This window comes from Bombus affinis, chromosome 5, assembly GCF_024516045.1.
Source record: "Bombus affinis isolate iyBomAffi1 chromosome 5, iyBomAffi1.2, whole genome shotgun sequence".
Lineage (NCBI taxonomy): Eukaryota > Metazoa > Arthropoda > Insecta > Hymenoptera > Apidae > Bombus > Bombus affinis.
The window spans coordinates 10,412,186-10,439,567 of NC_066348.1; the positions used below are offsets into that span (position 1 = coordinate 10,412,186).

General features: G+C 28.2%; 1 protein-coding gene across 1 annotated transcript in view; it reads left to right on the forward strand.

Moving 5' to 3' along the window:
- The first annotated feature begins 244 nt into the window (after window positions 1-244).
- LOC126916798 (long-chain fatty acid transport protein 4) overlaps window positions 245-27,382 on the forward strand; it is a 30,857-nt gene continuing 3,719 nt past the window's right edge. The window contains exons 1-5 of the mRNA XM_050722967.1: window positions 245-852; window positions 13,413-13,620; window positions 13,711-14,005; window positions 22,328-22,478; window positions 24,230-24,467. Of these exons, the coding sequence (XP_050578924.1) occupies window positions 778-852; window positions 13,413-13,620; window positions 13,711-14,005; window positions 22,328-22,478; window positions 24,230-24,467 (967 nt within the window). The 5' untranslated portion in view covers window positions 245-777. The remainder of the gene's footprint in view (window positions 853-13,412; window positions 13,621-13,710; window positions 14,006-22,327; window positions 22,479-24,229; window positions 24,468-27,382) is intronic.

The window sequence follows — 27,382 nt, forward strand, 5'->3', positions numbered from 1 at the left end:
TCAAATACTATCGCGATTCATTGTAATTCCGCTTTTCTGACTTTTACTAACTTCTTAATCTAATAAACAATATGCTGCGATGAATTTCTAACCATCGCATCCTTAAAGGATGTAAGTAAAATTTAAGACGAGTAAAATGTGGCTCTCCGTACTGGTATCTCCGTATAACCAGTTGTGAAACGATGGAGGGAGATCAGCTTGTATAATCGGTCTAGCAAACTCACTGCTGTGCCGGTAGGTATTCCGCTTTAGTACGCCGTCAAACTAACATCATTTTGTAATCCAGTGTATGCACGTGAATTCCTCTCTTTAAGTACTATTTATTCGATCGAGTAATATTCACCGGGTTTTCGTACGGGTTTCGTTTCGCATTTTCGTCGTTCGGGTTTTTATACGGTGTTGAACGGTTCGGTTACGATCGTTCGGTTTGCCCGCGAACGTACGAATCTTCGTTCTGAAAAATCAGCATCGTGACTTTCTTGTTACGCGATACTAGAGAAAAGTAACTCCTTTCTATCTGAATACATTCCGTAATACACCGTAATCGTACATAAACGATTAACGTACACGTCTGCCAACTGGCCGTGTATTTTCTACAAGTTAATCGTGCATGCCTGCGGGGTAGAAGTGAAATTTTTTGTGACATTGAGAATTTCAAACGAAGTCATCAGATTGATTCATTTCGGGGTCACAGTCGCGGGAATATCATCGTTGCATGTGTACGTTCAAGTCAGTGGTCGATGTTACGATTATCAACAAAGGGAAATAAGTTCGAACATGTCAGCTACTATTTCGAAAATACCGGCAACCAGTGCTGGAAATGGGATCGATGTAATTTGCGATAAAGATCGTGTAAGTACTGTATTGTTTTATACGTAGTGAATGTAGAGTGTCGTTCGTTTGGTGTGACGATAATGAAATATTCGAGTAATTTTAATGTATCTACATAGGACTGACTATGTAGGAAAGATGTAAAAAGAGGATTTAGACATAGTGTGATATTTAAGATCACTTCTTGATATTTGACATTTATATTTGGCGTGGCGATAAATTTGTTATAAATGTTTTCACTTAATAAACTTTTCTCTTATTTAGTAATACTTCAAGATAGATGTTATGTAACATCAATGTACAAGTGTATATTATACGTACATTAGTTTTATAAAAATAGAAGCTAATTTTAGATATATATAATATAGATAGATATAACCTAACCCCTAACCAGATTCAACGTAAAATGATTATTATGCTACAGATGTTAGCTAAATATAAAGAGGAATTAATTTAGTATTGAATAATTATGCGTAAACGTTTATTCAATACACTTCTTACGTATGGTAGATACACAGTAATTAACAGGATTTATAAGACTTATATATCACTTTCATACGTTGTCACGAACAACGCAATAATTGACTTCATCCTCCACTATTACACGTATTAATGATATTCTCTTTTGTAGATAATAATTTTAAATTGACGATTCTCATAAAAATGTATTGCCTTGATGAAAATCAGAAATTTAATGAAATGGATTGAGCAAAGTATATTAACGTGTCATTTCCGTTGTTTCATTGTAAATTATGCTTTCTTGAATAATAAATTTCTGCGGTAGGAGAATGGTAGCCAGATTGCTTTCCCCCGCTAAATATTCTCACAAAGCCCGATTTTCGTTTAGTTCGATGACGATAATATTCCCAGATGTTTTATTTTATAAGAAATACAGAAGAAGTCGTTTTTATGACATATCAATTTTTTATTTCAGACTAGAACGGCATTAAATGGCTAAATTCTTTTAAGCTATCTTTTTATTTAAGCATAATTTTTAAGACATATTCAAAAATATGAGGAAATGATAAAATTAAAATTTTTTAATTTATTAAGATGTCATGTACTTATTCGTTAAATTTTAGTAATGCATAATTGATAATGAATGAAATTTATTACCTTTCATCTTCTAATATCTCGTAAAAAGAATCAGGTGGCATACATATCTCGTCAATGATTAATTCATCCTTACGCGCAACATTATTGAGAGGTATAAATAAAATAATTTATCGTTTTATTAAGGTAAGAAAAATGTACCACGATAATACATACAGAGAAAATATAGAGAAGTTCGGCAAGAAAATCAAAATTATAAAAAGGAGGATTTTATAATTTGGAAAAAATTAGTATGATAATGCTGTAAATATTTTAATTTTTGGAAATTTTCTGAAATTATAGAAGAGTTATGAAAGAAGGGATATTGATTGAAAAAAAAATGTTAAACAAATTCTTTAGCTTTCTCTTCAAAATTACAATGTTAAAGCACAAAGTCGATAATGTAAATTATCTAAAAATAGATTGTAAATGAGATGTTCCGTGAATGCAATATTGGTCCTTAGTGGGTCAAAACAATTCGGTCTTATTTTCTCTCATATGATGGAAAGTAAGTACATCTTTTACGAGATACACGTATAATACCATAAATATTTCTATTTTTAAATATACATATATTATTATTATCCTTTCTTTGCTTGCATGCATTTCAGTATTATTATTAAATTAATTTCAAACATGGTTACATGGCTTCATGGTACATTATATGATTTCCTAGTAAAAACTTATTTCTTAATTGTCCCAATTACAGTAGTATTGTATATTATTACGTTTATTAATTTACAGTTGATCACTTTTTGTGAAACTCGTACCATGCTAAGTAGAATCGATAAACGCGTTCAATGCCTTTTGTGTAGGAAATATCTCAAATGTAAAAGGATGAAACGTTACTGAAGAAGAGTCATCAACGATGGATTTCTATTATGGATAACGATGGATCCTAATATCTTCACGATAAACTAATAAAATTAATCTAATAATTGCTCCGTACATCTAAAAAGAGATTTAAAATAAAAGCTTAAATATCCTGTGTTATAAAAAATTGAAATATATAATTGAAATAATATAAATGAAATAATGGTAGAAATGGGATGAGGAAGAGGCTACGTTTCGAAATAAGATGAAAATTAAGATTTCATTTTTGACAAGATCAAGTTTCAAAATATTGCCAAATACGCGTGAACTTGGCTAATTCCTAACTGAGCATAAGTGGATGATTGATGGTACGTTGTTCTACCTGAAAATATAATCCGAAAGTATAGATGGTATTTTTTCATTTAAATGAATTACAAAATATATAAGATATCCTTAAATAAAGAAAATCAATATTTTGAAGTGTGAGCAACCAAAAGGGCTGTAAGACTGAAATTCAAGGAATATGAAAGTCTCGCGTAAAGTAAGAAACGATTGTATTAGAATGAGTTACTCCTGCATGGTTACGTCGGATGTAATAGAAAGTGTGCAACAGTGCGTGTATGATAGACTTCAAAATTGAGCTAATACCGATGGTCATTGAATATTTTCTCTTAGCTATTAGTTAATAATTACGAGCCATGCACTTATCCGAAATAAGATCAGCAAGGAGATATTTAAGGTTTTGTAAAATACGTAATATCATTTCTTATAAAAATATGAAATATATAAAAAGAGATTGCAACTATGAGCTTTCTATTTTTGTATCGCGACGATTTAATAATTGTCTGCAAAATACATACATACACCTATTTAATAAATTTTTATCTGATACAGTTTATATATTATAAATAATTTTTATTAATAATTTCTAAATAACTATCTTTAGATAAATATTTGTTACACTAAGAATAGAAAATATAAGATAAGCCTTGAAATGGTACTTGATATTCTCTTTCCATGAAAATAGGATTCGTGAAACTTAGAACGAGGTTTTATACTTGTATTGCTATCGCTGCAAAACGTTCTTTGCAACTATAATATTTTTCGATAGACATTTTTCATAAATATTTCACAAACATTTAATGCTAACACCAGTATAATCTTCGCACATAACGGTATGCATTTCTTTGTGGCAACTGGGGCATATTAACTGGTTTTGCTGTAGTTCCTTGTTCTTATGAAACTTCTTGGTGACCGCAATTTCATTGGTATTTTGATGCATACAGGTACACTCTTAAGCAGGAAAGTCCTAATTGTATATTTTACCTATATATTTCATTATTATATTTTATTATTACCTGTATATATGTATATATATTATAGTTGTTCTGAGACAATTTAAAAAAATTAAAATCAATTTTTATCCATTTCTCTATATTGTATATAATGTTAGTTAATAATGTAGTTAATGTTGTATATAATGTTATAAATCTCTATAATGTTAGAAATACACAGATTGTCTAAATTAGAATAATTACGCGAGGTCGTAACACATTCTCCAATTTTAATTTATAAATTAACACAAAGACACATTATACATTTTAACTGTGTTTAAATGTTATTTACAAATGCAAAAGACAAAAATTGCTATAAGCTTAAAATAGTTCATTTTAAATGTATTGCAGTTAATAGAAAATATTAAATGTAGTGTTAAAACATACTTATAAAACTGAAATTTTTATTTGTTTTATTGGATAATTTGAAATTCATCGATAACTTATCGATATTCGATACATTGATATCTGTTATTATCTGTATCTAATATCGATCTAGTAGAGATCGATAATGTATTAATGAAAAAGATTTTTGAAAAAATATATAATTTCAATAATAAATGATCTTATAATATAAATATTTTATATTTGATTAATTTTGTTAAGTATTATACTCTTTACATAACCTTTACATAACATAATCTTCACAACATGTTTGTTAAACATCGAAACACTTATCAGACAAAAATTATTTTTTTATCTTATACTTTTTACTATTTTATATAAATTTCGCTAATTTGTAAAAGTTTATATACTTAGTGAACTGTAGTGTGTTTTAATTAGTAGCATAAATATTGCTTTCTTGTTTATATTGGAAATTAATGACCAATATATTTCTGATCAAATACAATTAATTATCAGGTTGTTTAGATTTTTATATTTATAAGATACTTTCGAAGTAGATTATCGACACAAAATACATAAATACATAAATGGATAAAAATTTAATGCACGAAAAACATAAATATAGGAAAAAATTTAACAAATAAGAAATTGAACTACTTGTGAAAAAATCTAAATAAAGTAAATGAAAAGAATCGAAAGTTAAGTAAATGACTTTAGTTGAATTTCATTTTATGAATAAAGTAAAAGATGAAGGTATGTTACTTGCATCATATATATTATTTAAAGATTTTTACATATAAAACATTTTTAAGAATTCCTTTTTAGGGACTAATTTCCGGTTTAAAAATATGTATGTTTTTCGTGCAGTACTATGAAGCTTCTATACTTTGCCACATGGTAGCAGTAATGTAGAGTTATTGATTAAGTTTCGCTATCGAGGGTGGTTGTGAAATGCCAGAATCTTCCTTATTTTTTAAGTTTTCACTTTTAAATAAGTATTATAATAAGTGAATTTTGTATACGGCATACAATTTCGAAGATTGAGAAAGTGTATCTGCTATATGTTTATTATATATCATCAACTACGCGGCTAAAAAGAGTTTTACAAAAATGTGTTCTAGTTTCCTACCAAGCTGTTAATCAAAGGCATAAATATCTTTTTGGGGTGAGTAAAGATTTTTTTAATGCTAAAACGCAAATATTATTTTCTAGATAATAACACAAAAATTATTATAGATTATTTATTTTAAGGATAATTTTACTATTTACTATTGTGTTTTATATTTTCTTAAAATTATCCTATATTGAAATAAAATAGTATTTAAATGTAACAAGCATATTGAGAAATACAAAAACGATTACAACGATATAAAAACAGGGCATAACGTTTCTAAGAAGTTTAAAAATACCTTAACACCGTTTAAAGGAAATTTCAGCTTTATTACATAAGAGGTTAGTTATACTAATTATTTACCAAGTTATTTTTTAATACAATCACTAGCTTTAATTGAATACGTCTCGAAACGAGATATACGAGTTTTTGTATATCTTCGTCATACGTTTCCGCCGCCAGTTCACATAAATATCGTCCTTACGCAGTTGTTTAAATCATGTTTCTTATAAACAATTATCAGTCAAACAAATCTTTAAGTTTTGCAAAAAGTCGTTTGTAATGAATATCATTTGTAATGAAATTGCAAACACGTTCTTGAACTCTGTAGTGAGAGACGAACGACTTGAATGCTTACGATCGCGTACAGTTTCTCTGTCCCTACTGAATTCGTGCTGCCGCGAATTAATCGCTGTAATTCTGTGGTTACTTTTTACTTTTGGAAGAATTTTTTCAGCGGTCGAAGAGCGTAAAAGTGTCATCGGCGGGATTTTCAATTCGCATCGTCATTTTAAACGTGTCATACAGCGACAATATTAAATATTTAAACAAACAATTTTGTATGAATTATGTCAATACATAGATGAAACTAAGTGAGCGTCTCTAAGTACATTCCATCGTTTTATATGGCTTCTATACGTAAACGGATAGTACTTTCTGGGCGATCCTCGTATTAAAGATAAAAGGATTGTTACATGTATAAAATCTATAATTTTAAGAAGGAACAATGTCTAAACTTCTGATTCATAAAAGAAAATCTCAGATTATTTTTCTCTTTTTTGCTTGAATTGATTGTTTAGACTTTAGAGTGACTTCAACCACTATAGATATGTAATAGGTTATCAGTGCTCAGTTGAAATCATAAATTGAGTTTTATAATTTTTGCAAAAAATTAGTTCGTTTAAGAGATCGTAATGTACAAGTACATTATGTAATGAACAGTTGTAATGTATTGATACAAATTTTTTTAGTTCTTGTATAAAGTTCTAATCGTTTATCAAGAGGAATGTTATAATAACAATAATTTGGAGAAAATAATTTGGATTTGTTAAAAGAATAAGAGAAACAATAGTAATGTATTGAAGTTTTCAAAAGTCATTAACAATGACTCGTTATATCTATATCATACGTAATTACATATAACATATAAGTATATGTACAATAGATTGATTAAAAGAAAAACCTAACGTAAAATGTAAACTGTAAATAGACATAATTTACAGATTTGCGGTAATGATAAATATCATTGACTATATTTGAAAGTACATGTACATAAGCTTGATATTAATTTCTTGTACACATTTGTAAACATTTTGTCTAAAATCTTGTGCCAAATTATATATCTTTATTTACAACTAACTTAATGAATACTCATGTCAATATCAGATATACACCTATAGATCTAGCCCTAATAGTAGAAGAAATATACAAAAACATACTATAGCATCAGTGGTACAATATATAAATAATGGCATAAAATGTTAAATTTCAAATTTGAAAGAAATTTGTCTAAGAAATAAACATATATATCAGATTGTATATATTGGGTTGGCAACTCAGTGATTGCGGATTTTGTCATTACCTATATAGTATATTACCTAATATACTATAGTTTTAGTAGTTATATGTATCTTTATACTCTCGCTTGTATCAACTGAAAGTTCAATTTCTTCTTTTTCTAACAACGGCGTATACAGGATGACCTAATAACTTTGTCCATCTCTAATATTTCTGCTATTGATAACAATATTTTTCATGTAATAATATTTGCTCGGTGGAGCATAATATGATGTAAGTATTTTTTGTATAGTCGCGTTGAGGAAATTTCAAGATTATCTGTATTTTTTCAGCCCAGATGCTGTAATAAATATTTTTATCACTACGTGATAAAGCTAGCCTTAAGACAAACTATGATGAAGGTCATCCAAAGTTATGGAAGGTCGTGAAGATTTTTATTTCTATCTCAGGATTGTAGATCCATCTCTTATGGCTTGTTATATTTCATTAATCCTTCCTTTTATATGAACAAATAGACTTTCTTCAACCTTTACGTTCTAATAATTATAATACATGATTTACTATGTGAATGTAAACATTGTGACAACTTATGATGCTGTGTAGAATATTGGCAATCAGTATTATTCGATTACTGAATCAAATATCATCTCAAGTGTTACAATGAAGTTTTCTTTTAAAAAGTAGGTGGATACGATCTTCATCTATGGTGAAACGCAACAAAATTCGGTAAGGACACGAACGTTGTACGTTGAACGGTTTCCAAATTGCACACATACTTCGAACCGAATTTTTCAAAGATTGTGTAAGAGATTAAGAAATATTGGAAGTTTAGCTACACGTAAGACTGATCAGTGAGGAAACTCAGGTAAAGAAATGGAAATCGGTGTTCTCGGATGTTAGCTGTTAAAGCGACAGTTTTGTCGCTAGTACGTGCACGGTCTTAGCCTTGTTTTAAACATTAAATTTTAATTTCACCACGAGCTCTGAACTATTTCGTTCATTATCGTCATATATATGGGACACGTAATGTAGATAGTTATATCTGAAATATTTTTTTGTTTCGTAAATGAGTAAAAAATTAAGCCAGACATTTAGTACGATTGCTACATACAGTGATTACTATCTACAACGTGTATATTCGTTTATATTGCTGAGAAAATGTGTTATAATGTCGAACAAAAAAGTTGTTCATGCGTGCAAATGAATTTGTAGCATTATTTTAAATACTTGGGATATCTTTTATTTTAAAAATTTATTAAAAAATTATGTAACAAGACCCTTAAAGTTTTATACCTTTCCTAAGGTTCCTTACATCTTATGGTATGATATTTAAGAGTAATATGCTATTTAAAATATAATATTTAAGGTTTCTCGTATCTTTTTCAAAAGTTTTCAAATGCTCATGGACTTACTCATTGTATATACCATAGAAAAAATAAAAAATATGAAGTAACTATCATTCGCTATTATTGTAATAGAAAATCTAGAAGATTATATGTAGTACAGTTGCTCTGTACCTCGGATGATACTTTACTTATTGCGAGAGAAATTCTAGGAGAAAGTAGAAAGTATAGAAACATTAGCAGACATGTAAAGCAATATTAAAAAAAGAACGTATTTGTTCTAGACCTTCGACTTGAAATATTAAAATAATAAATTAGCATTTACTTTTGTCCTGTATCCATTGAACTGAAATTTTGTTATGAAATTAAGTTATTGACAAATAATCAGTAACCGAGTTTATTTTATTTAATACAAATTTTGTAACATTTAAGGAAAATTGTTTTCTTTCAATACTGTAGTAATACTATCTTATAATAATAATTGACATTGCTGGATGATAAACAACAAATATTTAAAAAGCAACGAAGATATTTTTAGTTGATAATAATTATGTAACAACCACATTAAATAAAATTTAATGAAATATAGTAGTAGTATGTATATAACGTACTTATTATGACTGACATTTTAAAATGCGCAATATTATATTATTCAATTGTATAGATATATTAAGGGTTCTGAAGTTTATTATATGAAATTAATATAAATCTGTTATATGATTTCATACTTTAAAAACTTCGTCAGTTTCCCGATTGATATATATATATATGTACTTGCATATGCTTAGTGTCTTGATTAAATTGCTGTTACAGTACACGTTTATTTTCTTTACGTCTATTTGTATAGTGCGAATACACACAAGTATATAAGTATGTACACATATACTTAATATTTATTCCTTTATGCTTGTTTTTCACTTCTCATATTACGATGTGACTCCGGATATGTAGTCTCTACATATGATTAAAATGAGTTTATCCTTCAATATCATATAAAATGTCTCAAAAGCTCTTTCACGTTTTAGACAAATTAAATAATCCTTAGAAGTTGTATTATCTTTTTTGTTTATATTTTAGTTTCTCTTAATTGTATGCAAACTTGTATTATACTATTTCGTAGTTTTGACCATTTTACATAATTGAATTAATTGAACAAATGCACAATTTTACAAATCATAAGATACAGGTTATTAATATTAACAAATCTTCTTATATGACAATAATAAGCTTGATAATAAAACATGTGAAATTCTAGAAGTGAATTTTACAAATTACAAGTCATTCAATTGTTCTATTTGACTTAAAATTATACAATTATAAAAGTGGAGCTTTTGCCAATTTACTAAAATTATTTGGTGAAGAATCATTATGCAAGAGAGTTCAGATTATACATATATTGTTCAGTTTAGTTTCTTCTAAAGAAAGAACGTACAGTTATCACAGAATAAATTACACTCATATTAAAATCAGATTAGAATATCCATTGCATATGAGTACATAAAATGCTCTTGGATCATTATTTCTATATTCACTCTTTTGCATTTTATCTTGATAGAGAAGGATAACTAAATTTTAATATTGCGATTCACTTTCTACATGAAGAATGTCCTTGATATTTATTAGGTTCAAAGTATAAGTTTAAAATATCTTGGTTTACGTAGAAAAAAGTAGTTAGCATGAACGAATATATCATAATATCTGATATATGTCATAATATAGTTTATTATTTTTAGTTAATTATTTATTATTATAGTTAATTATTTTTGTACATTTTAAGGATAGAAATTTATTTGCTTATCTTATTTATTCATTTACTTATTTATTTATTTATCTAAAGTCATATCCATCTTACGGTTGACAGTAAAGATACACAATCATGAGGCGACTATATGATCGGACTTTGTTCACGTAATATTGGCTCTAAAAAGAGCCGATTTTGTTTGTATGTGAATGTCTAATTGATATGAATTCTATCGTAATAGACGTTCGAACTTACGGCCATTTATCTCAATGCACAAAAGCTGTTTGTCTGTTTTTTCAAGAATTCCTCTACTCTATCCAGTGTAGTAGTCGATAGATTCTAACACGTATGATCAATCTTACATTTCATATTTGTAGGTGTTGTTGGCTCAACTTGATAAAAATTATTTTTTACATAGCCCCATATGAGAAAATGTAAAGGAGTGAAATCTGGTGAACGCGGTAGAAATTCTACATTTTCACATCTGCCAAACCAACCGTTTCGAAATAGTTTATTTAGTATTCTACGAATATTGGTGGGTACTGTGTGCGGGAGAAAAGCATCCTCCCGAAACCATAGATGTTGCATTGTACGCAGGCCAATTTCATCTAGGGGGAATGGTACTTCACCTTAAAGAAATCTATCGCAACGTTTAGCTGTTAAATGGTCATTAAAGAAGTATTGCTTGATTACATAATCATTTATCAATCATATATAAAAAAAGTCATTGTTCTAGATAAGATATTTGTTTATATCAATGATGATCAATTTGTGTAACCAATAACGATAGTTAGATGAGACGTGACGATTCACGTGTCCTCTGTTACTAAAATTAGCTTCATCTGAAAAGAACGTAAGGAAAAATATTAGGAACTTGGTTCGTTTTTTAACCGGCCCACTGATAAAATTGTTGTCGTTGAACGTGATACGCTATAAAAACTTTTAATTTATCTAAGGCTTATGACAAGATTTGATATAGCAGTTGCTCAACTCACCGAGACAAAGTACTTGACAATACTTAACAATAAGTTGGAATGTTCAGACAGCTAAATGTAGCTCTGTTTTATATTAGCTTGTTTTATATTAGTTTATTGAATTATGTACGAACATAATAATAGAAATAGAACGAAATGGATCATACCGAAACGGAAATGGAAATTGTTTTTCATCTATTATCACCTTATGAAAGGAAAGAAACTTTTCGGACGACCTAATACATATGATTATATATCTCTATGCAATGATTTCTAACGGAATACATTGATATTCACAATTAGGAAACTACTTCATCCGGGATTATTCAGAGCAGTCTGCAGTATACCGTTCGCAATACACTCGATACTCTAGGTTATACGATACTATGTAAGAACAACCAACATCAACGCACACATTTGTACATTTAACCACATCTACGAAAAATGGAAATTCTCACAGTAGAATAAAATTGTAAAATGATTATGAAACATTACATTCGATTCTTTAATCAAAATTTTGACAATAATCTTTACATTAAGTATTAAATACGTAATATGTATGTGTATGTACTAAATACGAAATGTATACATTAATTCGTAACGAATTAGAAAATTACTTTTTTTACTTGTTTATATAATATATATAATATTACAATAACTGGACTGCTGATATTTATGCAAGTTAATACTTTTATAAATACAATTGGGTAAATAGAATCTAAGTAGAAATTTATTTTGCTTACTAAATACTCGCCACGAGTATTTTGCATTGAATACCTTTTATATATGCAAACTATGTGAGACGTATTTTATATATTTTTACATCTTTAAATTTTCTATACATGTATTTTAAATTCAATAGTTTCCCGTCTTATGACAATTATAAAGAAATGTCATTTGACGTAAACGAATGAGAAACATAATTTTCGAAATATCGAGTTGTAAATAGTCGTTTATAATATTATTCAAGAAATTATCAGAAATATGTAGATGAATTCATCGATTTGAAATCTTGGCAATTTTATACAAAAAGAAAATACTTTCGCTTAGTTTAATAATACACATCTATTTTTAAAATTATTGCCACTCCGAATTATAACATTCTTGATGTGAAATCACGCCGTAAACAAAACTTATTTAAAATTATATCGTTATTGTTCAAAAAAACATCAACATATGTCATGCAAACTATTTTATCAATAAATTCAAAAGTTGAAGTCATTAGTATTAGAAAAAAAGAAAGAATCTATAACATTATCACATTTTTCCTGGAACATTAATAAACCTCACACTTTTATTGCAATAACACAACTGCATAAAAATATGCCACTGTCGAAGCGAACGTGTAACATGCTATAGCGACACAAACGTCCTCATAGTAAATTTTGAGAGTTCATTTACAGAACTCAGCTCGTAGAAAGTCCAAACAACAACTTTCACTATATTAACAACTCTATACTAAAACTAAATAGTTTCAATTACGTCATTGTGAACATTGACAACTGTCTGCAATTATCGTAGCAAATGGGTGGTTTAGTCGGTAGTATATGCAAAATATTTTGGAAATAGATAAATGGCCAAACTTTGATCTTCTTATTTTATCCTTTTTAAGGATGAAAAAATGTCATGTAAACATAGGTTCAAAAACTTTTCCTTTCCGAAATATAAATATTTTTTGTTTATGACAGAATATTTCATTAATGAAAATATAAAACTTACTCAAAGAAATTGCTGAAAATGATTTCCTTCTGCAACAATAGACGTTTCGCATCGACATATTCCAAATTTCGTTACATGCAGCAATTCAGTATTTTTATTATTATCAAGCTATCAGACAAATTGTATTTCTCGAGAAGGAAGAATTCCTTGTCCCATATTTATATTCTACGATTTCTTTTGGACCTTTGGGAAGAGTAGAATACGATATCAAAATTTGACTACCTATTTGTGAAGCACCTTGTATATGTAAACGAATAATAAACATCGTGTGTATTAATTACGTGTGTACTATGTTTACCGCATTTGTTACAGGACGTAGAAAAAGGTGAAGTTCATTCTAACGTCGCAGGTTTCTCGCCGTCGATCTGTTCGCGGCCGGCGTCTTCGTCGCGGACGTCGACGTCGGCCGAGAGCAGGGTCGAGCTCGAGGATAAACTAAGGAACAACAGCAGCAGCAGGTCAAATGTGTCGAGTATCGCGGTGGAAGTGGAAGTCGGAACAGCGAACAATGAACCAATAGGTACGCCGAATGTAGCAGACGATAGAATAGGAGTCGCGACTGTAGTCGGACAAGCGTTGTACGCATACATATGTGCGTGTTTGCATGCAGGAGCGGGGACGGAGGCAACCACGACAACAACGCCAAAGACGAGGACGCGCACGGAAAGAGGAACGGAAAGGAGTACAGCCAGCCAGTTGAAGGCAGTCAGTCGCTTGGTTTGCCGCCTGACACTCATCATGTTTCTGATATCGAGTTTGGTCGCCTGTTTGTCACTGCTCGCCATATATATAGGCCCCATTTTCCTCGTGCAGCTACTGGTTGTCGTTCTCGTCGCGTATTTAGTCGCTGGAGGACGTTTTCGATGGTTTTACGTCGCTCTGAAAACTGCACCCAGAGACCTCGTGTGAGTATGCATTCCTCTTCATCCGGCTCATCCTCGTCCTTTGACAACGCGCACAGATTCAAGTTTTCGATTTCGATTCGTTCTAAATCCGTTCGATTAAATTGAAAACTGGGTCAGTCTATGACTTTCCAAGTTGGTCTTCTCGCACGGTCAGCCAAGTTTCTCTCTGCTTCTTTAAAGTTTCGTCGATAGTATACATCTTCATCGTGTATATCCATGCGAAGATCTCTAAATTACCGCAAATATTTATAACTAGAAAACGCGTGATTCTGTTTTGATAATGAAATTTCATATCTTCAAGGAGGAGGATGATTTTAAGTAGAATGTTGAAACGTTTGATATAGTGGAATCAATTATAACATGTCATAATAGATAATTAAGTTAATTATTATATTTTCGTCAAATATCAAATAGCTCTGAGACAGTTTCTAAAATGTTCGTTTTCTTATTTGAATGTGGGATCTTGGCGGCATAAGTACAGCAGATAACTGTACATTTCTTAAATGTACATCTTCGTTTAAGGAATACACATGAATGCGTAATATAGTTAAATTTTAGAACACCAACAATTTTTTTAGACCGATTACGTAGACCGATCTCTATTTTTAGATAATACTCATTAATATAACCAAAAATACCAGTTTGAGTTTAAGAAGCTTCCAATTCGACAGTTACATTCCTTTTAGGAGGATAACATTCACAAAGCGATAAATCACGACGTTGAGTTTATACATAAATAAATTTAGTTGGGTTTGAATTGAGGTTAGATTTCAGATGGGTTGGTTTAAGATAGAGTTTGAGTTTAGATTAGATGTGAGAATTTCTTAAACGTAAAGTTGGTATTTCTGATCTTTACTCGAAAATTATTATCAGAAAATATAGTAATCCCAAAATAAAATTTAATTTGTAATACAATATAGAAATATTAATTTCTTATTGAAAAAAGAAAATGATTAAGAGGAAAAGAAAATTTTAAATTGTAAACGAGACCTAAGTTTCGTGTGACAAGCGACACGTGAAATGAATAGTTCCGACCTTCGACAGTTAATGTTTATATTACTCTCATAAAATAATTGTTCAATTTTCATCAATATGGTCTACTAGGGAAGTGAACTGCACGGTAATTGAAACCCATATCCCTCGCTTGTAACTAACAATTGTTTCAACAATAAATAATCACTTTATAATACTAATAAAACTAACACAGTTATAAAATCTGACTGTCATTTAGAATTGTTTATCATTAAAGTTTTCAAGCACTAACACTTCTGTCAATCTTATTGCAGTTTATTTTATATTTACAAGTAATATACTGCGTATTTTGAAATATTAAATTTTGCTGAAAAAAAAAAGATATGACCCTTTTCTTACATTTTCATTCGTATTTCATGTTAAGCGTGTGAGAACGTGATACTGACGTCTCAATAGTAAATTATGGACTCAACGATAAAAGTTTAACGTCAAACTGCATTGTGAAATCGTCACAAAGGAAATTAATTTTTAAAGTAACGCATTTAGCCATTACAGCTGTGTCACAATAATGCCATTTAAATGAAGTATGCATTAATAGGCAATCTTTAATCCAAGTACGAGATAATAGAATAAGTAAGAGATAATAGATGCACATTGTGACACGTGAACGATCAGTCGAAGAATTCTTGCTCGTTAACGATAAAAAAAAATCATATTAGACAATTTTAAAGGCTGAAAAAATATAATATATTATATATAATATATTATAGTTATATCGCCACATATATTAATTACAGAAACTGAACGTTTCATTCATAAAATCGAATACATATGCCTTATTTAACCTGCATTCCGTAATCTTTCCTCTGTCTGTCGTATTTCTTGTTATTTTTTGTTTCCTTAACATAATCTGTCATTTATCGCTAATTATAATTTTTCGAACCGCCTGTATATTTTTAAACTGACTTTTCGAATTGAATGCAAGAAATAAGTAAGAGATTAAGAAGAGAGAAATTATATAGAATTTAGGTATGTGGATTAAATATTGTAATACGTATTCTTATGTAGATTTTAAAATCTCTCTCTGATTTCTTGCTGCGTTAAATTAGTTAAAACCGTATATGAAATATTACAGAAGTTATTTACAAAATATTAGTTGTATCAACATTTACCTGATTATCTATTAATGAACTTTTACGAAAACAGTATAAGAAATATATAATTAAAATTCAGTTTAGATGTTTTCTATGATGTAAAATTCATGAACAATATTCTTTATTCAATTATGTACAGATTAATTTGATTTGAATAACTAGAGAATCTTAAGAATTTGTAACATTCTTATTCAAATTAGTTATTTTTTACTTCCTCGGAAATTCAGAGATAACACAATTTAAGTCGACATTTATATATCGTTAGCTTTATATATCTTAATTGACAAGTGTAACAAATCGGATGATAATGATAACTGACATAATTTTTTTCAAGCTATATACATATAATGATGTAATAAAATGAAATACTATTACTTACTTTTTCTATTTTATACTAACAGTATATATATATATATGTATACTATTTACTATTGACTATATTTACACTGTGAACTATAAATCAGAAATTCTTTTTTATCTAATTTTTTAATTGACAAATTTCTAACAGTAAATTATAGGCACTCGAACTGTTCATTTGTCTTCTTTTTTTATTCCTTGAATTTGATATAAAAGAGTTCTATTTATATATAGTGCTATTTATCGAATACAATCCAGATCAAAGTTGAAATGTATCTGAACTCGTACGATTATAATTTTTCAGAATTATTCATGAATCTATTATATTCAAATTTCTATAAGAATACGACTAGTTTTAGTATAAAATAAACTACTTTTCATTGCCTACGGATTTACAAAGTTCATAATAATAAAGCACAGGTCTATCAATTTAATTATAAATACAGGAAGAAATATGAAAATATTGCAAAATAGAAAAAGTATTTAAAAATATAAAAATAATTGTTTATATCATTAGCTATACTTTATATTAAATTTGTATTAAATTTGTACTTTATATTAAAAGTTTTACAGTATAAGTCTATATTATATTTTTAAAACAGTTTATTTTATATTTATATCTGTAATGTAACATTACATTATATTTTTGCACTGCCCTAAATGAACAATATCGGAGTAGCATCCTCAACGAATAGTATTCGCTGTTTACTTTTCGTAAAAACAAGCATGGACAAATGCTAATTAAATTAAAAAATTGAAAATAAATGAACCGAATTGAAATGATATTACAGTATCTAATGCTATTATCCTGAATAAGTTGATATGAATTAAATCGTAATTTTGACTGTTAAAAAGTTCTTTGTTCAAAGATCATTGACAATAATTTCTAATTTCACGAGTACAATCTTATCTATCATTATGTAAAATAATATACCTATTTTTGTTTTTCCAAAAAGATACAATTAGAATCATGATCTGTTTGTAACAAGTGATAGTACAACATGGTATATAGGACTCAACTATATTTAAATTATTATGTAACAATAATATTATTTTTAATAGAATTATTTTCATGGACTTTCCATGATAGCATGCAGCTAAAATCACAATCACGTACGTATTATCACTGATAAATAATTTACGATTAGATCGTTGGGGGAGATTGGCTTTCTCCTAAAGAAAACTTTACTGGCACCATGGATCATAATTTAAGTGCAACGTATTATAGAATGTGGTTTATATTATATTACGTAAAACTGGTATTATTTACAAACATCTGTGATAACATTGATCATGCTTCTATTACTTGATCTCTTTCTACAGTGAATTTAATGACTTCCTGTTTGAAATGCGCATCATTATTCTATTTATTCTTAATATCTTAATCGAGTTTTTGGGAATATATCAACTACTCTTAATACAAATATTTTATATACATATAAATAAAATTGTGGTGAACCTATATGTATTCCAGCAATGAACATTCATTATCGATATGAAAATTTAATACAGAAATGAAAATATGTTTCTAACATATTCACGATATGAAAGTGTCGTCAGTACTAGGAAAAAGAGCATAATGAATGACGTACATATTCTTCTGGTAAACGTTTCTGGAAATACCATATCCAGAAATAAATTAATTTGATTATATAATTTGTAAAAGATGAAACTATCAAGTTAATTATATCACACGAGCTGTTTCACCTCTTCCATTTATATTGTATTTTTATTAAAGAGTTTATTCAACAAAATCTCTTACGAATACATACGTGAGTGAGTTTTTTAACCATATTGCACAACAAACAAAACTCGCGTTTTGAAATATTCATTTGATTAGGTACATTTTATAAATTTATGATTTCGACATTGTTATAAAAATTATAAATTTTCAGTATAATTTTTGCAAATATTAAATACATCGAACAAAAGTAGAGTTTGACTAATCTGATGATTCAAACATTTTTATTTTACATCAACATCCAAAATGTATAGGTAATTTTCAATTTGAAAAAGTTATTCTGTTTTTTTTTTTAGTAGTATGAGACGGACATTCACAATTCCATTTTATAACTCGTGAAAGCGTTTATGAAGACGAGTTCAACGACACATGACATAACATCATTCAAGGTCATACGAGATTAACCCTTCATTGACGAGCGACGAACTTATATATATGCATAGCATACAGTTTGATTTCTTAATACATGTACCAGATATATCTTGCTTCATAAATGATATAACTCAAAAACATTCATTTCCTAAAAAGTGTAAATACCACAATCGATAACTTTATTAATTAAAATTAACAAGTTGTTATTTTGTTAATCAAATTTATTAGCGGCTATAATAGAGAACAGGATTGAACATTGTTTTTATTATTGTCAGTTTATAAATTATAAAGAATTCTAAAAAAGTTTTTCATAGTGATAACTCGAAAAATTCAATGTTCAAATTCTCTAGCAAGTGTGCAATATACCTACACGTGTCAAGTTATGCTATACATGTTACATTTAAAATTTCATAAATAATTTATTTATGATTTACACACTTACTTATCTGTCTATGTTGCCTTGGACGATCTGCGTCAGCAATACTTGAAGGTTAAAGAAATTACTATTTGATTCAGGCAATTATATATAATTGTATTTATAAAAAATATAATATAATATATAATATAATGTAACATATAACATCTAAAATAACTTAGGTTTCTAAGAATATTTCTCAAATTTACTTATAATATTTGATTTTATTACGTGTCCAGATTTTATTCTATTTTATGACGTTTATCTATAATTCTGTATCGCAATTTTTCAATTTTTGACATTTTGAAACTCCGTGTATTATAACATTTGTTTGAATTTCATGTAGTACAAGAATCTAATGTTATTTCTACATTGAGTTTGTCTGTTCATAACGTTGTGTTTTATCATCAGTCACGGCTTGCAAATTACCTAAACAATTTTCTAAGAAAACTGATAATATATTTCTTTTTTTTTTTTGCATACATTAATCATTTTCGCTGAAGGCGCTGAATGTTAATGACAATAAATCTAAAATAATAAGTTTTATTATTTAATTGATTCTATAGATCATTAAGTAAAACTATTAAATAAATATTTAATATAATATGAACAAAAATATAGAGCTTTACAACATCTATGCACTATTTTTTAAAAACGTGCAGTATATTAAAAATATACTACAAACTATATCTGGGAAAATTCCAATTCAAATATAAATATTTACGTTTAAAACAGAAAATGCTTCAAACGTAATATTTGATTTCTTTATCTTATTCAAATATTATGTTCGCGATATAGCGATTATACGTATGTGAAATTGATCCTCAAGTTCTTAGATATCTTTATCATCATTAACTGATACTTTGTAATCATTAACTGACTACATGCACGTGTACATTATGCAAGTAATTGCACAGAATCTAGTATTTATCAGCGACAAATAGTTTAAAATGACGTGCGTAGCATACAGATTTCTCTCGTTGCTTTAACTGGTCCATTGAACCAACCAAGCACTTCAATTTTCTTTAAGGTGCATACAGGTTTGATTCATGTTACAATTCAATTGTCACAGCGTACATTAAAATTGTTGATAACTTAAATTCTTTTACTTTTTTACTTTTTTTTACTTTTTTTTAAATTTAAATTCTCTTAATCTATTATTTACATCGCGAAATAAATAATAAAATACAATATTTTCTATTTTACGATATTTTCTGTAACTCACACATACCTACTTATATCTTTCGCATACTTGGCTTTACACACACAAAGTTCACAGTACTAGTACTAGTTAGATTAAGTTTCCTTCATATTTATGAGTACTTCCACTATAAGGTGTGTTCAAAAAGTTGTCGTTCGTAACGTCTAGAACAGACATTGTTGACGCCAGTTAAAAGAAATCCCCATAAACAGTATCATAGATCCCAAGTGTGACACAGCGATTTTGATGAAACTTTACAGATGTATAGTGCAGCCAAAAATATTCTACGTCTATGTTTCCTTTATCAGCAATTGTACATATTTTTAACAGGCCCTTAAAGTTGGGATTGAAAATATATTTTCTGAAGTATCTCGAGTAATATTAGAAATAGAAGATTCGCTCCATAAATGTGGCAGATTGTCGATAACAAAGTATGTGTCGAATATTTTTGGCTCGTGTCATACTCGGGTGATGTCCCTTGTGAACCACCAACCGAGGTACCAATACGTTGTTCTTTGAACAAGTCCTGTAACTGTGACCGTAACCAATCTCTGACAGCTCCTTTCACTTCTGTTTTCAAGGAAAACCTGCAACTTTTCAAATTCATTTTGACGGGGTCAGAGACATGAAAGCAGGAGAATAGGTTTGGATTGGCACGTCATGGCGCTTCTGTACTTAGTGACACATTGCTCATTTATCTGATACAAATATCATTGGTATCAAAAATGTATTTTTACTTCTACGATTCATTTTGAAATTTCGAAAATAATTCAAATTATACTTGTGTCCGAATATTTTTCGGATCGATTTGTATTATAGGTAAAATCTTAAGAGAAACAGATAATCCAAAGTTTATGTTACATACGATACTTTTAAAATATAATGCATTGATATATACCTATTCACAGTTCATAATGTTAATTATAATTGGTTACTATTACTTATTATAATTACTTGAATGATTACTTAAAAGATCTATTACTGAGAAATATTAATCCAGTTTGAATTGTAGATTAGACTCTAATTAAAATCAAATAATTAAAATTAATTGATTTTTTCTTACAATACATATATTTCTTACTGTATAATATGAAGATAATCATCAATCACCTGAATCCTTATTATCGTATAACTTTCATAGTTGACGCTGTACAATGATGATTTCATAGTTGCGTCTTTTTCTAAACGTAACTATAATTATAATATAAGAATATGTTTACATATTTATAAAACTTACAAAAACTAGTTTTAATACTGATATTTTCAATGCAAAGTATTTGTTCGTCATTGCGTATAATTATTAAGATCAAGTGAGAAATGTATGAGACATGCATTATGTAATATGCATATTTTCTTTACCTAACAAGAATTTGCTAATAACCACTTTTCATTTTCCACTGTTGCTATTTTTTCAATATGTGCATTTAGTGTTAACAAATTACGCTATTTGTTTAGTGAACAAATCTCGGTTTCTTATATAAGGATGACAGTACAATTCAATTGAGTTGTAAGTTCGCTGTTTAATTTACATATAGTATTACATATATATATATATTAATTATATATGTAAATTAAAAATAATAAATGTAATAAAATAATATAATACAGTAATATATTTGTATTAATTGTTTGAGGTACTTAGAATATTTAATTACTAATATTTCGAATACGTATATTCTTAAACAAGATACATTTATGAACAAAATAAGAGACCACTGTAGTGATTAATTAATATTTTTACAATTAATTATAAAAATGTCGGAATGTGGCATCGATTAAGGGCCAGGATAAAAGAATAATGATATCAACCAATGACGATATCTTCTCCACTGTATTTCTCATTACGAAATACGCAACAAAGTATCGATAATCATGTTCTCTATTTTTGTTTTCGTAATGCATTTCACTTTCTTCAAATGAATTTATTTGTTAGAAAATCTAAAAAAAATTTATAAATTTTAAATAGTGAAGACTTATTTTTCAGTATAGACACTCTTCATAAAATTTAAAAATATATTTTATGATTGATAAGCGAAATCTTAAAAAATTTTGTAATATATATATATGTATTGATGAATGATTTTAACGTAAACATTTTTAACTTTTTCAGAGCTATAACACGGTATATAAAAGTTCTTTGGATTATCCGCAGTCACGAGAGGAAGAACAGAAGCATCGCCGATGTATTTCGACAACATGTTAGTCGGCATCCAAATAAAGTTTGTTTCATTATTGAAGATCAAGAATGGACGTATCAACAGGTAAATTTTATCAAAATTCTTAATCATTCTTCCTCAAAAAGAAACTCAAAAATATCTGTTAACATAAATGTGGTTTATTCAGTCTCCTTATTATCATCCCTTTTTCTAATTAGTATCTGACTACTTTTGTATTATTTTATTATAATTATATTAATTATACTTTATAATAATACTATATGTTATTTAACTATTTAGTAAATTACTCAATCAGGTTATTTTAATGATAGTCCAATTGTTTGTATTTGCGTTATATAAAAAGATATAACGCGAAAGGGCATCTTGCCAACCTCACTGATAACAGCTATAATGATAAAAATACGAGAGAATGCATATAGCTCTTATAAATAAGCCAGGATGAGACGAATAACGTAAAATATGACTCATTTCCTTTCCATTCAGAAAATTGGATAACTTTTATGATTTAATAAATCTAAAATACTTTATCTCATGGGTTATTGAACCCTTCCTAAAAGATACTACATACTACAAATTCTATGCTAAAGACAAAAATTAATCTTATAATTACATTTTCACTTATACATAGAGATATAATTTTCGTCGTATGATGTAACCTTTAACTTCGGAAGTCATTATTTAGTTAATAACATTTAAGAAGTTATGATATAAGAATTCATATGTTAGTATAGATAGTTTTTTTTCATTACAGATAACTATGATAAATGTCTAAAATTTTCTTAATGTGGAAAATTCCATTGCTAATAACAGACATTTCTTTTAACTTTATTACAGATATAACCGTTATGCTTGGCGAAAATAGTTTTTGGTTACCATTTATCAGTAATCATTATCAATAACTAGAAGTTCTTTCTAGTTGTTTTTAGCTATCGTCATAGTGATTGTTAGCGCTAGATACTGATTATTAGTAATTTTAATGAACATTAAAAATAACCAAGAACAATTTCTGACGTCAGTAACGATAATATACATAAATATTCATAAACTATCGTTTACCTTTCAATATGGAAAATATGATATTAGTGATTGCAGTGACATAGTTTATTTTTAGCCTGTTGGCCGCGAAAGAAACTCGGTTTACAATTATTTTTTCTATTGCCTTGCATTCTCACATAATCATCTACACATACATCCATCCACTCACGTACACAATCTTATTTTACTATTCCATATCTACTGTCCAGCACTTAACTCTTAACTATTATATATATTATATATGTATGTCTATTATCTATAGCATGAGTCTTTACCTGCTTGTCTAGTCATAATATTAGACTTCAGATAAAAATACCTGAATACTAATTTTTTAATGGTAACAGTTATATCTAAGGGTATAAGTATAGTAGTTCAGAATGTTTCGCTATGGCTGGTAAAGTTGTTACCGTTACATAGTTAAATGCATACTTTTCTTTTGTTCATAAATGAACAGTTACATCTATACAGTAATATCTTCCTAGTTTCCAAGAACTTTCATGTTCGAATCATTAATCTTTAAACAAAATAATTAAATTCCTATAAAGAGAGACGATAAGTATTGATTGATTGACTTTTGGTTATTAGCTTGTCATTAAGTCAGACGCTTTACTAACATTCATGTATTATTACTATAAATTGGCTAAAATGTCAGGATACTTATGAGTGCTAGTATTTAAAAATGTCAGATATATATTATGACATGATATTTATAACACTTGAAAATTTTCATATTTCTTTCTTCCTTTATTTTTTGTCCACGTGTTACCCAGGCTAATAAAATTCAATAAAATATTTTTCAGGTGGAGGATTATAGTAATAAAGTCGCCACGATATTCAAAACATACGGATATCGTAAAGGCGATGTCATTGGCATACTTCTGGAGAATCGGGTGGAATTTATTGCCCTTTGGCTTGGTCTGAGTAAACTGGGAGTAATAATACCACTTCTTAACACCAACCTTCGTAAAACTGCTCTTCAGCATAGCATCAATGTGTCCAAGTGTCAAGCTCTTATTTATGGAGCAGATTTCACCGATGGTAAGCGTAACAAAAATTATTTTTAAAATTAAAACTAGAGTTTTATTTATTCGAAAGTAACGTTTACCTTCGATCCTTTGATTTTCATTGATTCATTCATATTCATTCCTTAAGAATCGTGAAGTTTTACAGTAATAAGAGGATAGGCTTTTGATATCTTTCGACATCTTCACGGATCTCCTCTAGCGTAAATTTATTTTCCGCTATAACTCCTTAGCTATGTAAAATGAAAAAAGCATGCTTTATATAAAGATTGTTAGGTTTGATAGCATCTATTCGAATATCGGAAAATTAATATTCCATCCCATTTAAAAAAGATGAGGCTAGCACCCTTTTCATCCTTAAGAAATTCACCTCCACAATATCTTACACCCTAAAAAAGTTATCCGTTCTGCTTCATTCAACACCTGAAAATTTCACGTTGATATCTGCAATGACTTTGGCTAAATAACTAACATTTTGTCTGCCTAATAGCCCAATCCATGTGATATTACATAGAAATGAATTTTTAGATATTTTTCCTTATAACGTTATTTATTCGTAATTGTTTCTAGTTTACAAACTTTTTAGGAACGGTTCTAACTAAAACCTTCTAAGACTTTCTCACCGTGTATAGTATACATTGATAACTTTAGTATTGTAAAATTTTTAATGCAATGTTTATAGATAATTACACACATTCTTGTTTAAAAATTTTTCACATAAAACTACAGTAATAAATAATTTTAAAAATTTATTTATTTCACTATTTATTTATTTATAATTCGTTACATGTTGACTCGAAATAACATGAATAATGGTTTACATGTTGTTACATTCTGTTTACGACAAAATATAGTCTCACGATTCAATTGTCTTGTATATTGAAGCCACAAACGGGGCCAACTTGACGTAGTGAGAGGGTTAACAGTATAAAATATGCACATGGTCAAGTGCACGCTAAATAGTGCGTTTCGTACAACTAGAATTTCATTCGTTAGGTATTATTTATTAATAATTCACGACGGAGAATTTACCAATACTCAACCATGAATATTTAAATTTAATATCTTTACTACTTTCAAGTAAAAATGTCACGCTAATTTATGGTGGCTTTTAAATTCTGTTTAATAAAATATTTAAATAATCTATAAGTTGATATATAAATTTAATGAAGAAAATGACAAAAGAAGATTTATGTAATTATGGCTAATTATGAAATAATTTGTTTGATAAAGAGTTCTCTTGTTCTCCGTTCGTCATATCTATCAGTTATCTCTACTAATTACTTAAGGAAAAGCTATAATTGATTATGGTTTACCATTGTAATTATCTTCAACTCGATATCATTTGATTGATTGGTTTGTAACGACTTGTTTAGTTTATGTCCTTATTAATCTTCAGTTCCTCCACTTATCTGTATTTTCATTTTAACACCTTATTTTTACATCGTATAGATATTTCTGTTAATCTAACAAGAAAATATCATAAACAAGAGTTTAATTATCACTGAATTGGCAACAAAGTGCAATATTAAAAATGTCTGTTCTTCGATAAAAATTCAAAATCACTTTTATCTCTTTAAATACCATTATCTGAGTACTGATCAATATATGATATAAATTTGGACAAGGTTCATTGATTGAATCAAAGAAAAGTCTAAACTGATAATTATTTTAAATTATAATCAAAAATAATCATTCTAAATGCATAACTCATTTACGTTTATAAATATTAAATTCTATATACTTTTTGCGAAAAATTGCAGAAATTGGAAGATTTAGAATTTCAAATTAAATAAAGAATTAAGCATTATGCTTGTCGTAATAGTATCACACATATCATAAATTAATACGTATATCGTTAAAATAATTTTTATCAATTTTAAGGTCAATTGTTTCATGCTTTTTGTTGTTCGCACAAATTTGTATAATTTGTCACCTCTTCGTTTGAGAACGAATTATGTATTTATTTTCCATTGCGTGTGGATCCTTTCAGCTAATAACTCTGGTCACAATGATTGAAGCAATAATAGGAAATAGAACTAACTACCCCAGAATGAAAGAAAATTGGGTGTTCGGTTGCGTGTCGTAGCCGATTGGACTCGAGTTCTATTTTATGAACGATTGCATAACTCTAGTAGCTATTACGTTTATCTTTATTGTCAATAAACTTCAGTTATGTTTGTGAAATTGTTGATAACAATTATTACTTGCAAAATTTCAATGCCAATGATTTGAATAGAATTCTTAAGGATGTTTATCGTTATAAAAATTGCGAGGATACTCTATAGAAACTTCTTACAGATTAAGAAATAATCTTTCGTTATAATAATATAATTATAAACAATGTAGATTTACTGTATGAAATGTATTCTACAAAATTTTGCAGATCACATTTTGCGCTCTCTCATTAATTTTTAAAAATTATTCTTACATTAATCTTTTCATTATAGCTATGTTATTGTTTATATCTATTTTCATATACAGCGTATGTCGTATAGTATTGTCACCTTGATTTACGTCAATATTATTTTCGGTAAAAAAGAATGAATTAAAATAAAGTTACATTCAAAATCGCCAAAACCACAGGTCTAAATAAATATTTATAAATCCTGGCATTTCGGAGATTTGAAGATGAAGATAAGTGGACACGTGATTTTTTACAACAAAATTATAGTATATTTTACTCCAAGTAAAACCATCTCAAACCTAAATAATTTCCATCTCTGGTAAATTAATTATAAAAAGATTCTAATAAGAATTTTTTGAATATGTATGTACATACATCCACGTAAATTTTTCTAATTCAAGTATAAGCTACACTTATTTCTTAGATCCGATGAACTTTGCTTCGATATAACTTTTAATGCACTAAACTTATTAAAACATATTACAGGGTATAACAAGTTATAATTAAATCAGTACAATTATGAT